The sequence below is a fragment of the Paramormyrops kingsleyae genome, chromosome 21 (genome assembly GCF_048594095.1).
Source record: "Paramormyrops kingsleyae isolate MSU_618 chromosome 21, PKINGS_0.4, whole genome shotgun sequence".
NCBI lineage: Eukaryota > Metazoa > Chordata > Actinopteri > Osteoglossiformes > Mormyridae > Paramormyrops > Paramormyrops kingsleyae.
The window spans coordinates 12,286,968-12,301,015 of NC_132817.1; the positions used below are offsets into that span (position 1 = coordinate 12,286,968).

The 14,048-nt window shown below is 45.7% G+C and overlaps 1 protein-coding gene across 4 annotated transcripts; it reads right to left on the reverse strand.

Annotated features, from left to right (window-relative positions):
* Positions 1 to 167: 167 nt before the first annotated feature.
* On the reverse strand, positions 168 to 13,813 carry LOC111847570 (protein BCAP-like). 4 transcript variants are annotated; one of them, XM_023818877.2, is made up of 20 exons: positions 13,738 to 13,813; positions 12,950 to 13,052; positions 12,742 to 12,852; positions 12,449 to 12,589; positions 11,851 to 11,978; positions 11,636 to 11,759; positions 7,876 to 8,007; positions 7,712 to 7,786; positions 7,336 to 7,407; positions 7,051 to 7,167; positions 6,746 to 6,931; positions 6,166 to 6,275; positions 5,763 to 5,898; positions 5,404 to 5,514; positions 5,105 to 5,209; positions 4,051 to 4,209; positions 3,501 to 3,601; positions 3,262 to 3,424; positions 2,497 to 2,622; positions 168 to 2,022 (listed from the first exon to the last, which is right to left on the reverse strand). In XM_023818877.2, the coding sequence occupies exons 2-20, from the start codon at positions 13,049 to 13,051 to the stop codon at positions 1,852 to 1,854; spliced, it is 2,370 nt and encodes a 789-aa protein (XP_023674645.2). In that variant the 5' UTR covers position 13,052; positions 13,738 to 13,813; the 3' UTR covers positions 168 to 1,851. The 4 variants fall into 4 exon arrangements, with proteins under 4 accessions (XP_023674645.2, XP_072560431.1, XP_023674646.2 ...); XM_072704330.1 differs by having other exon boundaries at positions 12,950 to 13,074; positions 13,736 to 13,782; XM_023818878.2 differs by lacking the exon at positions 13,738 to 13,813 and adding an exon at positions 13,251 to 13,724.
* Between the last annotated feature and the right edge of the window lie 235 nt (positions 13,814 to 14,048).

The window sequence follows — 14,048 nt, forward strand, 5'->3', positions numbered from 1 at the left end:
TAGATCCTACCCATCATGCACTGCAGTTCTTTGCAAATTCCTCAAATGTTAAACCATTAAATACAAAAGGAACAGCTTAGTTTGACTTAAAAACATTACTATGTGTTGTATTTTAAGTTTGTTGCATTGTAGGGATTTTACAGGTTTGTTTTTTTTTTAATTAAAAATTATTTTTTACATCATACACCCACCATAATAAGAATGTATATCAAAAATCAAAGATATATAAAATCGCAAGTCACATTAAAATTTTTAGCAAAATATTCTAGCTGTCGAAAGTTTGGGTGAAATCCTAATAGTGTAATTTTTATATGTATTTAGTTCATGGGAGGGTCCTCTACTATCCCGGGGAGCGCAGTGGCCTCGCCTTCAGCTCCGCCCCTGACGGCAAATTGGGCGTGACTTGCGCGGCAGATCGATCAGTACGGTTACCTAGTCACTAAGGTCGGGACCTCTGCAACTCTTTCCATTCCCGGTAGTAGTTCATGTCTTGCTCCCTATAATAATCATTGGCTCACAGGAGGAGCGGCACGATCGGGACGTGACAGGATTGCTTGGATTTTTTTATTTTTTTTGCATGGAATTACTGCTGGAACAGGATTTAAAACATAAACGGGACTATACGGCCAATATAGAGACTCCAACTCACTGAATTAAATGTATTTAGGCAACTGCAAGGAACTCAAAGGAAACAAAAACTACCCACAGATAGCAGGGGGCAGTGATCCAGCCCACAGATGTGGAAGTTTGATGCTACTCTGCACCCAGTGCATTACCACAGCACTTCTGTGTTAAAATGACTTCCTATTTATCTGAATACTTTTGGATTATGCTGAATGAAATTCACTAGCGCTACAGCAGTTAATCATTATGGCCTCAGTGTCGTGACGGGCAGTTTTATATTTCACCACCTTACAGTAAAACTTACCAAGATTTTATGTTGAGTACAATCAAGTGCATGATCACAAGGGCTTTGTAAATGGGACTGTGCTTAGTGGGAGTAACACTAATCCAGATTATGATGACTCAACACAAGACGGCACTGTTGCCCAAAAAATCAGTAATGCAACTGAGAAGAAAGTAATGGGCGCTTTAGAGAGGAAGAGGCTACATGAAAATGTCAGTAGAGGGTGCTCTTTCTCTTGTATTAGACAGATTCCTTAAAGAAGGAGTAGCTGGAAAAACAAATACTATATTTCCTGTAGATACAGATACAATCACTTTTAGAGCATCTAGACGGTAAACTCTGTAAAATTTCCTGCACCAGATAGTGTGTATATTTTACTGATAACACTGATTAATGGACTTATTTTTGAGTGTGTTTAAGTTGTATTTATTAAAACATGTTAATATGTTTTTGCTTAATTCGACGTACTATTTCTCTCTGTGTTACTTTGGAAGTCGAAGCAGATAAACAACCCTGGATCCATTAGTCATGGAAAGATGGCAAAGGGCCAAAATATATGTTAAATCATATATTGTGTGAAAAGTATCTTATTCTGGAAGTGTATGTGTATTCTTGTTATATAAAAAAATAAAATACATTTTTAATATAATAAATCACGTTGTATTATTGAATTATTGAATAACCATATATTTCATAAACCCCAGGGCTGAGGGCTGGAGTCCAGCCCCAAGTGCTTTTTGACACATATATTACAAAAACAGCACTAAGCACAGGTCATAACCTGACTTCAGTGTCTTATTGGTGTACGTTTACATATTACTGAAATATGTTAAATAGTCTCTGTCAGAGATCTGCTTTTCCTGTTATTAAAATTAATGAACCATATGGAGATATTCATTATAGTGTTAAATTCCATCGATCTTCCTCAGGTGCCGGGGGGCGGGCTATTTAAAAAGGTAAGCCCCTCCCACATTAGTGGCAAGGCTGTCCTCGAACATGGCAGCGTAGCTCGCCTTCAGGAAGTCCACGTAATCCTGCAGCCGCTGCGCGTGGCTTTCCGAGCGCTCCAGGTTCAGATGCAGATCTCTCAGCCGCACCTCATGCTGAGTTTCTGCCTGAAAGGCAAAAAAAAAACAAAAACGACAAAGAGGTTGAATTAACTTAAAGGGACGTCGTCACAGAATCGGTAATGAATGGGCTGATTACAAACAGCAACGCAAAAGCATCTGAGTAATACTCACAGACACTTAAGGTACGACTGCGTTTGTATTACACACTTCACCTTGCAGAAGTACATCCCATCTGCTTCAGTAAGGTCAAGAAATCATTTCCAGTTCTACTACTACTGGCATTTAAGTGTTATGCTTAATTTACCAATCACAGAAAATCATTCCGTGATTAACTTGCCCCGTTAAGTACCCCTGAGTATCATACCGCATAAAAGTTGATTAATTGCATTATTAAAAGATACTAGTCAGTCAACAACCTTGCGTATCTCTAATGAGAGAGGTTTATACACTGTTCACAGCTGAGGGGTTGGATCTGACTTGGGGGGGGGGGGGGGGGGGGGGGAGAGCTTGGACACCCACGGCCTGCTTGCTCCTCTTCAGCTGCTGGAGCTCGCTGTCACGCCTGTTTCTCTCCACCTCCAGCTCCAGGATCCTTCCCTGCAGGGATCTCTCCCTGACGGCGGCTGTGTCTTTGACATTAGAGACCTTTCAGGTGGGGACAGGTGGAGAGCCGTAACCAGAGAGATGGGGCACGGTGAAATCGCTATGCTGTGCGACCCAGTGTGCTAATTGGCTTCAGTAGGGTTCAGTGCACATCCCTGACATGGATTATCTGGTCCCACTAGGTTCAGGTTAGTGGCAGTGATGTGCAAAGTCTTCGAGGGGCAGGTGCTGAAACAGGGGATGTGGACGAGTGCTGCTTTTTAACAGGCAAAGTAAACTTTAACTATCAGGCGATTTTGTGTGATGGAACTTGGAACTTCCAGGGGCGATTCTAGGATTTTTTTAAGTGTATTTTTTTAAGTATACAAGGGGTATAATTCATAGAGGGGCCAACCTTATCATTAGCCAATGATATGCTTTGAATCGGTGAGTGACAGGGGAAGAGACACTCCAGAACCAATCAGTACCCCTGTGGCCACACCCCCCCCTTTGTATACACCACAGACTCTTGTAGTAATAAATAAAAATGGTGAGGTGTTTATATAGGCTAGTTGCAAAGATTACTCCAAGGCTACTGTGCTGTAGTGAAAAGCTCAACAAAACAGCTCAAATTAATAGTTAATACTTATTCTGAAGTATGAGTCTCGCATGTTTGGGGTCCATGGGCGGTTCCCAGCCCACCTGCTGCCTGACGTCGGCCAGCGCCGCCTCCAGCTGCCGGCTGAGGGAGGCGCATTCGGCGGAGCGTCGCTCCTGCTCCGTCTCGCCATACCGAAGGGCCTCCTCTTGGCTGGCCAGCCGGCGGACCAGCTCCGTGTTCTCTTGCTGCACCTCCTCCGCCCGCCTGAAGGGGCACGGAGCGGACCGCCCGTCAGTGTCAAATCAGGTCAACTGGGGCCCCTTTGAGAGAGCGGGCTCACCTCTGCAGGAGGTCCGCTTTAAGCTGCAGCTGCGTGGAGGCCTCGCTCACGGTGGTCCTTACCGCCAGGGAGCTCGCCAGCTGCTCAGACTGCCTGTCGACCTGCGGACACGCATGGGTCTGTTCTGGGCAGCATGGAGGACTCGGGCAAAGAGAATCCCTAATCTAAATAATAAATAATCTAATAAACACATACACAAGTGACTAATACTGCCTGAGCACCAAACTGGATGTGCAATAGGTAATCTAGTGCTGAGGGGGGGGGGGGTGGTGGTGTAATAAAGATATATGGAAGCAGGTGGTATGAAACAGCATGGGAATCATTGGCACAATAACAACACATGCTGGATGTGAAGATGGGGGAGGGGACACGTTCGCTCAGAAGCTCATAGCACAAACACAACCTTCACTTGCAGAAGCAGGTACACGGCACATGCTCATCGTGTCACCAATTACAGACAGCCATGCTTTTGGCTCCACCTGCTGGTGGGAAACTATAACTGCACATTTTATACCACGTTAAATAATACATTTTACTTATCGATGTGCACCTCAGCCTGCAGCTGCCTATGGATTTCTGACTGGTTTGAATGCTTCCTCTCAGAGCTCTGGAGCTTGTCCTCATAGTCCTGCAGCGACTGTTGGGCTGCTTTCAGCAAATCTGGGTAGGCTGCAAGTTCCCTCACCCGTGACTCCAGCTGTATTTTTACCTGAGGATGGGCAAACAGCTGTTTGAAGGCCCCAGAACCCGCCAGAACCCACCTGAATCCCTAATTGAAAACACCCATCAGTGACCACCTGAATCTCTCATTAAACACCTGCCAGCGACCATTTGAATCCCTAATTAAAAACACATGCAAGTGACCACCTTTATCCCTAAACATCCGCCAGCGACCACCGGAATCCCTCATTAAAAATACCTGCCAGCGACCACCTGATTTCCAGGGGAAAATACCTGTCAGCCTACACAGAGTGCCTGGAAGAACACCTGCCAATGTTCACTCAAATTTCTTTGTCTACTGCAAATTCACACCTGGCACACTACACTGACCAGACAGCAGAGGGGGCTGGAGCTCAACCTCATCACAAATAGTGTATGTCTGCCTGTCCTAGAAAAACAGAGGGGGGGGGGGGCACGATACCACCATAAATTTAACAGCTATGGGAGAATCCTTTAGATTCACTCTAACAAAAGCCAGAAAGCAGAGAAACAAGACAATACATCTATCACAGATCATTAACAAGCTGACGAAAAGCTCATTTAAACTGAGACTCGCTCAAAATAATGGTGACTCGCCGAACGGCTGGCTGAGCTAACTACTGACCGCTATCTGTCAGTAGATGCCTTTAGCTTTCCAGCACAATAGGATTAACGGCGTCTTAAAACAGGAGGTGCCTCTGTCCGCTTCCACTGATAGAACAGATCTCTCTAACACGGAAAGGGAGATCCAGAATATGTTAGATCATATACAGAATAACATCGGATTTATTCATCTTTACATTGCACAATACAAAACATGTGTGATTTATAGAATCCTGAGTGTGTCCGGCCTTCTTTATATGTATCCCTGTAAAGGCCATTTAAAAACAGAACGAAAGATGCACCTTTTCATGTTCCGCTTCTTTTCCTTCCCTGGCAGCCTCGTTGTCTCTCTGGACCTGCTCCAACTTCGCCTTCATGGCCCCGAGCTCCCTCTGAAGGTCGTCTACCTTTGGGAATACAGGCAAAGTGCACTCTCATACTCCTGCTAATCACTATCATTTTAATAAGAGGTGTTTCACCAGAAAGCTCCGGCCGCTTTTCAGAAGAAAAGGCGACGCCAGCGGCCACATGGGCAGGCAGAGTCGCGTCAGTCGCTCCCTCCTGACCGCTGGCTGTAGGCACCTACTCCCCTGCAAGCTACCTGCGCACGGCACCTCTCAGCCAGCTCTTCCTGCTCCTGGCAGTCGGCGTTCCGACCATCGAGCTCTGAAGCAGAGCGCGCTAGCGCCTCCTCCAGGCCGGCAATGCGCACCTGCAGACACCACAAAGAGAGTGTTCAACAGGCTCCCAGTCGCACAACACTGTGAACAAACAAAATAAACAAACAGCATTTCCTAACGGAATTATAGTTTAAAATGTTTTGCAGGAAATATACCATTTTAAAGGGAATTTCTTTTCTTTCACACTGCACACTATCCCACAACTCCGGAAAGGTGGGGGAATAGTCGTTTGCATCCATGAGGGTGTGCGACCCACTGTCTCCATTTAGCGTTCCTTCACCTTCAGCTCTGCGTTCTCCAGACCCAGCTCTCCGTTCTCCATCCTGATCTTCTCCATCCGCTCTGGAAGGTCTCGGCCGGGCAACCTGGCCGCATCTCTCTCCTTGTGCAGCTCGGCGGTCAGGTCGGCGACTTGGCTAAGACAGAAGGAGACTGATCACAGTGGCCACATCACCCCCAACCCCAACCCTCACACGCAAATCCTGACAGAGATCTGATTCTTCCCAGCAGAAGAACGGAACCCGTTTCCTGCTTCGCTCTGCCTCCAGCCACATAGCTAGGTAGTGAAACGATGGGTTGGAACCGCCCCAGAAATTTGTTTGAATCCCCCCAGATGAGTCAGAAAAATCTACTGAGATGACCCCCCCCCCCCGCCTGCCTCCTATCAGCGACGGCCGTCTTACGTCCTGAGGACGGCTATCTGGGCCACCAGCTGAGTCTTCTCCTCCGACACCTGCTCAAAACGTCCCTTTTGGGTTCTCGCCGCCGAATTGGCCTCCTCCAGCTGCAGGTCCTGTGTGCATGAGGCACGAGGAAATACTGACACACCCAAACACAATTACTTACATAACAGACTACCCTCTCAAGCAACATTTGGGGAAATACCAGATTAGGGCTGGGTGACATCATATCGATATTACATCAACCATGTGCAATAATCACCAGGGTTTCAGATGACAGGCGCAACATTTGGTCATGCGGCAGCTTTTCGGTGCTATACGGACATTTATTTACGCCCACAATTTAAGCAGTTTAGTAGTATACCAAATTATGGGTGTAAATAAATGTCCGTATAGCACCGAAGAGCTGGCATCCGGCCAAATGCTTTGTCTGTCATCTGAAGCCCTGGTGATTATTGCACATGCGCGATTTAATATCGATATGATATCGCCCAGCCCTATACCAGATTCAAAATGTCGTCGTCTCAATGACTCACTCTGCTGATGTCACAGTAGAAGGAAATGACATCAGTGTCACAGGTACCTTCTCCCTCATTTGACTGTAGCACATCTCGATGGCGGACCTAAATCGTTCTGCCCTCCGTTTCTGGGCCCGGACGGCTTTCTTGAGAGCTTCCTTCTCCCGGGCTGCCTTCTCTGACAGAGCTGTCATCTCCGCCTTCGTAGCCTCCGCTTCCAGCTTCCGTTCGACCATCGCTCTCTCCAGACTCTGCCGGGAGTGGTAGCAGGCTTCACAACCCCACGCTCAGCGAACAGACCACTAAGTACATTATCATAAGCCAGTCTGCGAGCTCTGCTAGTGTGTCAGCACCCCCTGCTGGCCCTCACCCGCAGCTGCACACACAGCCTGTTGTTCTCCGACTCCTTGTTCCGGAGCTGCCCCTGCAGGACAGCGCGGGTGGCATCCACAGACTTCGACAACTGCAGGGCGGTGCCGATGTTTTCCTGCAGGACGCCACGACACAAATTCGATCATTTTCGGGCCTTGTTTTGTCAGGGTTATAAATAACCTCAAATGGCGGTCTTGCCTTCTATAGCCGCCCTGAATATAACTGTGGCAACAAAGTAAGGTGAAAGTCACTGCATGAATCGGGAAAACGTTAAATGTCAAACCATTTCTCTTTTCCTCATATCTGTCAGTTCCCCCACTTTGCTCTCCGTCTCGCTGAGGTTTCTTTTCAGGTTCTAGGTAAAGCATAAAAATTCATTCAGATCAAAACGTTTCCCATTTTTTTAAACTTCACAAGTGAAAGCTAGAGGTGGAGGTTGCTTTAGCAGTTATTCATATCTTAACTCTGCACATACATCTTTCATTCATATCTGTCAACATGTGATTTTAATCTCAACCACTGAACCGGGAGTCGTCCCCCAATCCCCCATACCCCTAATTTGTAATCAGTATTTCTCTTTAAATCTCTCCACTTGATCAAAGCCCCACTGCTCGTATCCCGGGGTATCAAAAACATAAATTCCCATGCAGAAGCCCCACCCGATTCTCAGCTTCCGTCTGTGTCAGGTTCTCCAGTAAGATGTCTATTTGCCGGCTCGCCTCAAGTCGATTTTCCTGCAGATAAAAGAAAGTGGAACCACCTTCACAGAAGAGCATGACGCTGGATGGACACCCTGGTAGGCCTCGGTGCCGGAATCACGCACCTCGTGGTTCTGCAGCTCTTTCAGCTGGTCGCGGGCCAACCCGTTGATGCGTTTGAAAATCTCCAGCTTCTCCAGCAAAAGGTTTTTTTCCCGCGAAAGCTGCCGCTCACCTGAGTGCTTGAATCTCGAATCCTAAAATATACATTTTGAGAATCAGCAAAACAATACAAATGATTGCAAGTGCACTTCGCAATTTGGTGGCAATCAGATCAGTGAATATGACTGAAATAAAACTTGTTTTTAACTGGAAGTTGAGTTCCCTGGGGAAAAATCCAATGGTAAATCAGGCATGCAATTATTCTACGTCAGGAACAATTAAATTCCCCAGAGATCCTGAGTCGGGCGTCACGTCGCGGCTCAGTGGGAAGCAGCTTTGAATCACACGCCTACTCAGCATGACTGCGGTGTGCATGCTCTCCCCATGCGGCAGTTCTCCTTTACATGTCCTTTACAGCATATGGCTCACAGCTCTATGTGCCTGTGATCAGAAGGTTGTTGGTTCACGCATGGCTTCGACAGAACAGTCGCATGTTTGTGGGCCCTTGAGCAAGGCCTCTGACCCACAGCTCCATGGGTGCCGCTGCCCTCGGCTGCCAGGCTTGATCACACCTACATATCTGTCTGTGTCACAGACAGCAGGATGGGCAGGCGAATAGAGAACTTCTCCAAGGGGAGTGGCAAAGTTTCATTGATTCACTCTTTCATTGACTTATTCAGTAGATGCTTTTATTCAAAGCGATGTACAGCTGAGAAAGCAGGATCAGGCTCTGGAGCTACTGGGTTTAAGGGCCTGATGGTGGAATCACTATCTCCATACTGGGATTTGAACTGGCAACCTTCCGATCAGTACTACAGTGCTCCAATCAGCTGAGCCGCACACTCTGGATACCCCGGCTTCCCCCAGTAATCCACAGACATGCAGTTAGGCTAGCTGGTGTCTCTAACGTGTAATGCGAATGAGTATGTGTGTGTGCTGGTGTGTCTAACGTGTAATGCGAATGAGTATGTGTGTGTGCTGGTGTGTCTAACGTGTAATGCGAATGAGTATGTGTGTGTGCTGGTGTCTCTAACGTGTAATGCGAATGAGTATGTGTGTGTGCTGGTGTCTCTAACGTGTAATGCGAATGAGTATGTGTGTGTGCTGGTGTCTCTAACGTGTAATGCGAATGAGTATGTGTGTGTGCTGGTGTCTCTAACGTGTAATGCGAATGAGTATGTGTGTGTGCTGGTGTCTCTAACGTGTAATGCGAATGAGTATGTGTGTGTGCTGGTGTGTCTAACGTGTAATGCGAATGAGTATGTGTGTGTGCTGGTGTCTCTAACGTGTAATGCGAATGAGTATGTGTGTGTGCTGGTGTCTCTAACGTGTAATGCGAATGAGTATGTGTGTGTGCTGGTGTCTCTAACGTGTAATGCGAATGAGTATGTGTGTGTGCTGGTGTCTCTAACGTGTAATGCGAATGAGTATGTGTGTGTGCTGGTGTCTCTAACGTGTAATGCGAATGAGTATGTGTGTGTGCTGGTGTCTCTAACGTGTAATGCGAATGAGTATGTGTGTTTGCTGGTGTCTCTAACGTGTAATGCGAATGAGTATGTGTGTGTGCTGGTGTCTCTAACGTGTAATGCGAATGAGTATGTGTGTGTGCTGGTGTCTCTAACGTGTAATGCGAATGAGTATGTGTGTGTGCTGGTGTCTCTAACGTGTAATGCGAATGAGTATGTGTGTGTGCTGGTGTCTCTAACGTGTAATGCGAATGAGTATGTGTGTGTGCTGGTGTCTCTAACGTGTAATGCGAATGAGTATGTGTGTGTGCTGGTGTCTCTAACGTGTAATGCGAATGAGTATGTGTGTGTGCTGGTGTCTCTAACGTGTAATGCGAATGAGTATGTGTGTGTGCTGGTGTCTCTAACGTGTAATGCGAATGAGTATGTGTGTGTGCTGGTGTCTCTAACGTGTAATGCGAATGAGTATGTGTGTGTGCTGGTGTCTCTAACGTGTAATGCGAATGAGTATGTGTGTGTGCCCCGTGATATACTGACATCCTGTCCAGGACGTCCTCGGGGCAGGCCGATCCATGTTTTTTTTTGTAGTTTCAATCCGATTCTGATACATTACTGTCGAAATCGATACAGATTCCGATACAAGACTTTCATATTTTAATATTATAAATATATATCTAAAAAGTTATACTTTGTATTACTAATATTTTTTGAAACTAGCAAATACATGAAATGAAAAAATGTATGTCAAACAATCTTTAATTGGGCTACAAGAAACATACATAATGTACTGTTCCACCTGCCTTGTTTAAAGCGTTTTTGAGGTATTTGAGGTTCAGTTTGAATATCTTCCAAGGGAGGATACACAAGTGGCGAATGCTTAAAATCCCCCATGCATTTTCTCACTAGCAATGTCACTTATACTTTGTTGCAATAGCAGCCCCTCGTGTATCACAAGCTGTAGTGAGTGTGCAAGACAGCCCAAGTTAGCGACTCTCAAATCATACATTGCGTTTTTTCGCACAATTTTGTGCACTTTGTTTACATAGATTTTCCACTAAAAACTACTTCCTCAATTAAAACTTTGTTTTTACAAAGATTGCAAGTCTCTGTACTACTAGTTGTTTCAAGTGTAAAATATTTCCAGATCGTCACCCTCTTATCTGATGTTCGTACACTCCCCGTACGGTGAGGGGTATGCGCATGATTTCACAGCAGGTGGAAGTCACTGCGCTCACACCTACTGAGTGGCGAAAAACCTGAGTGGCAGCATTAGCGCTCGGCTTGAATGTTGCAAAAAACGCAGAATGGGAAAGAGCTGTCGTGCGACTAATTGTACAAATTGATTTAACTACAAAAGAGCTATCTTTTTACAGACTGACAAAAACTAAATAAGCATCAGATGTGGCTTGGTCACATACAGCCGTGGAAAAATTAAAACCATAGCACAATTTTTTATCTGTGAATAGTTTTTTTTTTTGCAAAATGCAGCCTGGTTGTTCTCTGTTTCTCATTGATGAAGGGCTTCTTCCTTGATTTATGGGACTTCAGTCCTGCTTCTAGGAGCCTGATACGAACTGTCCTAGCAGTGCACTTCACATCACTTAATGTTTCCCATTTCTTTTGAAGGTCACTTGAGGTCATCCTACGATTTATAAGGCACTGCCTGATAAACTGAAGGTCATCTCTGGCATTAGAAAGTTGCTTCTGCCCTTTACCTGGCTGGTTTCTGGTCATTCCCAGTGTCTCCTGCTTCACCTTATTCTTGTGTACAGCTGTCTTAGAGATTTTTAACCTGGAAGCAACCTGTTGTTCAGCACAGCCTTCTGCCAGCAGAACCAGGATTAAACCAGGATTTAACAATGCAAATTTGTTTAAAAACACATAATGGTCACTTAGTTTAGTATCTGCTGTGTGGCCGATACCCGATCCATCTAATAGGTATGGATCGGCGCCGATACCAATGGGAATATATCGGATCGGTGCACCTCTAGGATACATATACCTCACCCCCTGTGCCCTTAATCTGCCTTCAACAGGATCCAGGCGGTCTGTCCTACATACTGGATAAGCATGGAATGGACGGAATGGGGCAGGAGGCTCTCACAGTAGTAAAGCAGGCAGAGATTGGCTGGAAACTCATTTTTCAGTTTTGCACAAAACCAAAAGGAGAAACTGATACAAAACGAAGACCTTGCTGGGTCCTTCACGTGAGCATTTCATCAAATCCATAGAGATCACACTGTCCCTTCTTACTTACATCAAAGCCACCCGGCAGAACGTCTTTAAACGACACGAGCTGCACAGCCACAGCACTGGCAGCGGTCTCGGCGTCGATCAGGGTCCGCAGCAGATGCGTGTCTTTCATACCGTCGTAACCGTGCCTTAGGAAGCAGAAGTGGCAAGATGGAAGTACAGAGGCAATGAGTAAAGGTAAAGAGAAATGAGTACCGTGGCGGGGTTTTTAAAGACTACCTGTCAAGGTCAGAGCGACTCAGGTAGGACCTGCTTCCACACCGCCCCCGTCCTCGGCCGTCCCGACCGCCAGACAACAAAGCGTCGTCACCTCCAGCCGTCCCAGAAGCATGTGGTGGAGGACGTCCCTGGGAGAGAGACAGGATGACCGGCTGAGTTCCTCTGTCCACCACAATGCACCAAGCGGTACCATTACCACTGTGCTCTTCACATGACTGTCTTCATGCAGAACAAAATGTAGTGCATGACCGTGCCCCTTCAGTGGTGAAGCCTTCAGGACTCATGAAACGTACCCCCTTAATATCACCACGCTGAACTTAGCGCCTTTGTCTTTCAGATCTCACCTAAAGAGCCATAATTCAGGTAGCAAACACACCATACTAGCCACTAATTTATTACTACATGGACCATATATCATACGACCTAATTATATGATTTTATTACCATATGGGTGATACCTCCATGGCCGACCGTGGGCCAGCGAGAATGACCCAGCCACCTATCCATAGTGCGACATAGTGTACCTCATCACATCAGGAGCAAAATCCAGTCCTTCACTCCACCCCAGGCATTTTTAAATGGGAAATATTGGAGTCACCTTAAAGCCAAAATCAGCAACATCACGAGATGAACACTCCTTCTCTCCTTCGGCCTTTCCAAGGTCAAAGTCGTCGGACTGGCTAACCTCCAAGATCTTATATGCTGGCTTTTGCGTTAAGTTTGGTTTCTTCATGCTTTTCTGTGGGAAATAGAAATTTGGAAATTAATTCAAATGATCGAAGTTTCTGTGATTTTAACTGTGTACATGCCAAATAAAATGTATTATTTTATGTATTTATTATCATTATAACTTGAAAGGTTATTTTATGAACATTGACAGACATTATTTACCTCTTTGGACTTATGGAATGTCTCACCATCCTTGTTGATGGTTATGGCTGCGTTTTTCCCCGTACCAGTGCCCCCATAATCAGGCACTGAAGTGAGCGCAAGCTGTTCCATCTAAGGACAACAGCAATGTCTTCAGATTTTTTTACACTTGGTTTCATTGTACACCACAGATGAACTGAACATGATTGAAGCAGAGATTAAACTCTACCTCCATGGAGGAAGGTAAGGACTGACTCCGATGCACATGAATGCGAACAGGAGCTGTCTCATCTACGTGCACATGGACCGGGGAGGATGACCGAGCCTTCATCCTATAACCAGATACCATGGACAACCAAAACAGACCAATATTGGACACGGTAAATAGCTAAAATAAATACATCAGTGACACAACACCACATGAACTACCTTAGAAGATTTTCTGGTTTTTCACCAGAAGACTGAAAAATTACAAACTGAAGTGCATCATTTACAGCTACATCCTATGGGTGATCAGCGTATCAACTAACCTGTCATCTACTAAACCACATATATAAACCGCTGCAGCTATCGTAAAATCAATTTTATATCTTCCAAATAAAATTGGGAACGATACTGGCTATCAACGAGTATTTTTTGCTGCAAAAAAGATCATTACATTGGATACGGTAGTCAGAACAGTTAGCGACCCAGCTAACTGATCTGGCTACTTGGGTCACGAATTCCCCGTCATCAACAGCAATCGCCGTTTTTGCAAAATCGATCTATAAAGGGTTTACATTCACAGTTCCCTGAAGCTGAATGTGCACGTTCATAGAAAAAAATACGTGCAAGGCTGCGTGTGGCTGGCTAATAATCCTCTGCCTGTGCATTAACACGACACATCAAAGATCACGACGAATCAGCCAGCTCACAAAATTGTCTAATAAACCATACGGATAGCTACGGGTTCGTTGAATAGCCACGATCTAATTTATTTCGTGTTTGTATCGCATAACGTTAATAGGGCCATTTTACCTGGTTTAAAGAGTGCTACTGCACCGCGTTTAACCTGGAACACCAGGGCCCGCCCAGCTGGCGGTCTCTGATTCGCCGAGAGAGCATACGCAAGACAGTGATTGGTTTATTTTAAATACCTTCAACGGGTTATTCCGCCTGTGATTCACTGCAGAGCTGGACGCAGAAACGTAAATACACTAACGGCCTTGTGCGTGGTTGCTAGGTGTCGCTAAGCGTCCATTACCATAGACATTAAAGAAAATGCGCAAAATACGTAAAAACCTCGACCATAGAAATCGAATACGATTTTGAAGTAGGATAGCTCGTAG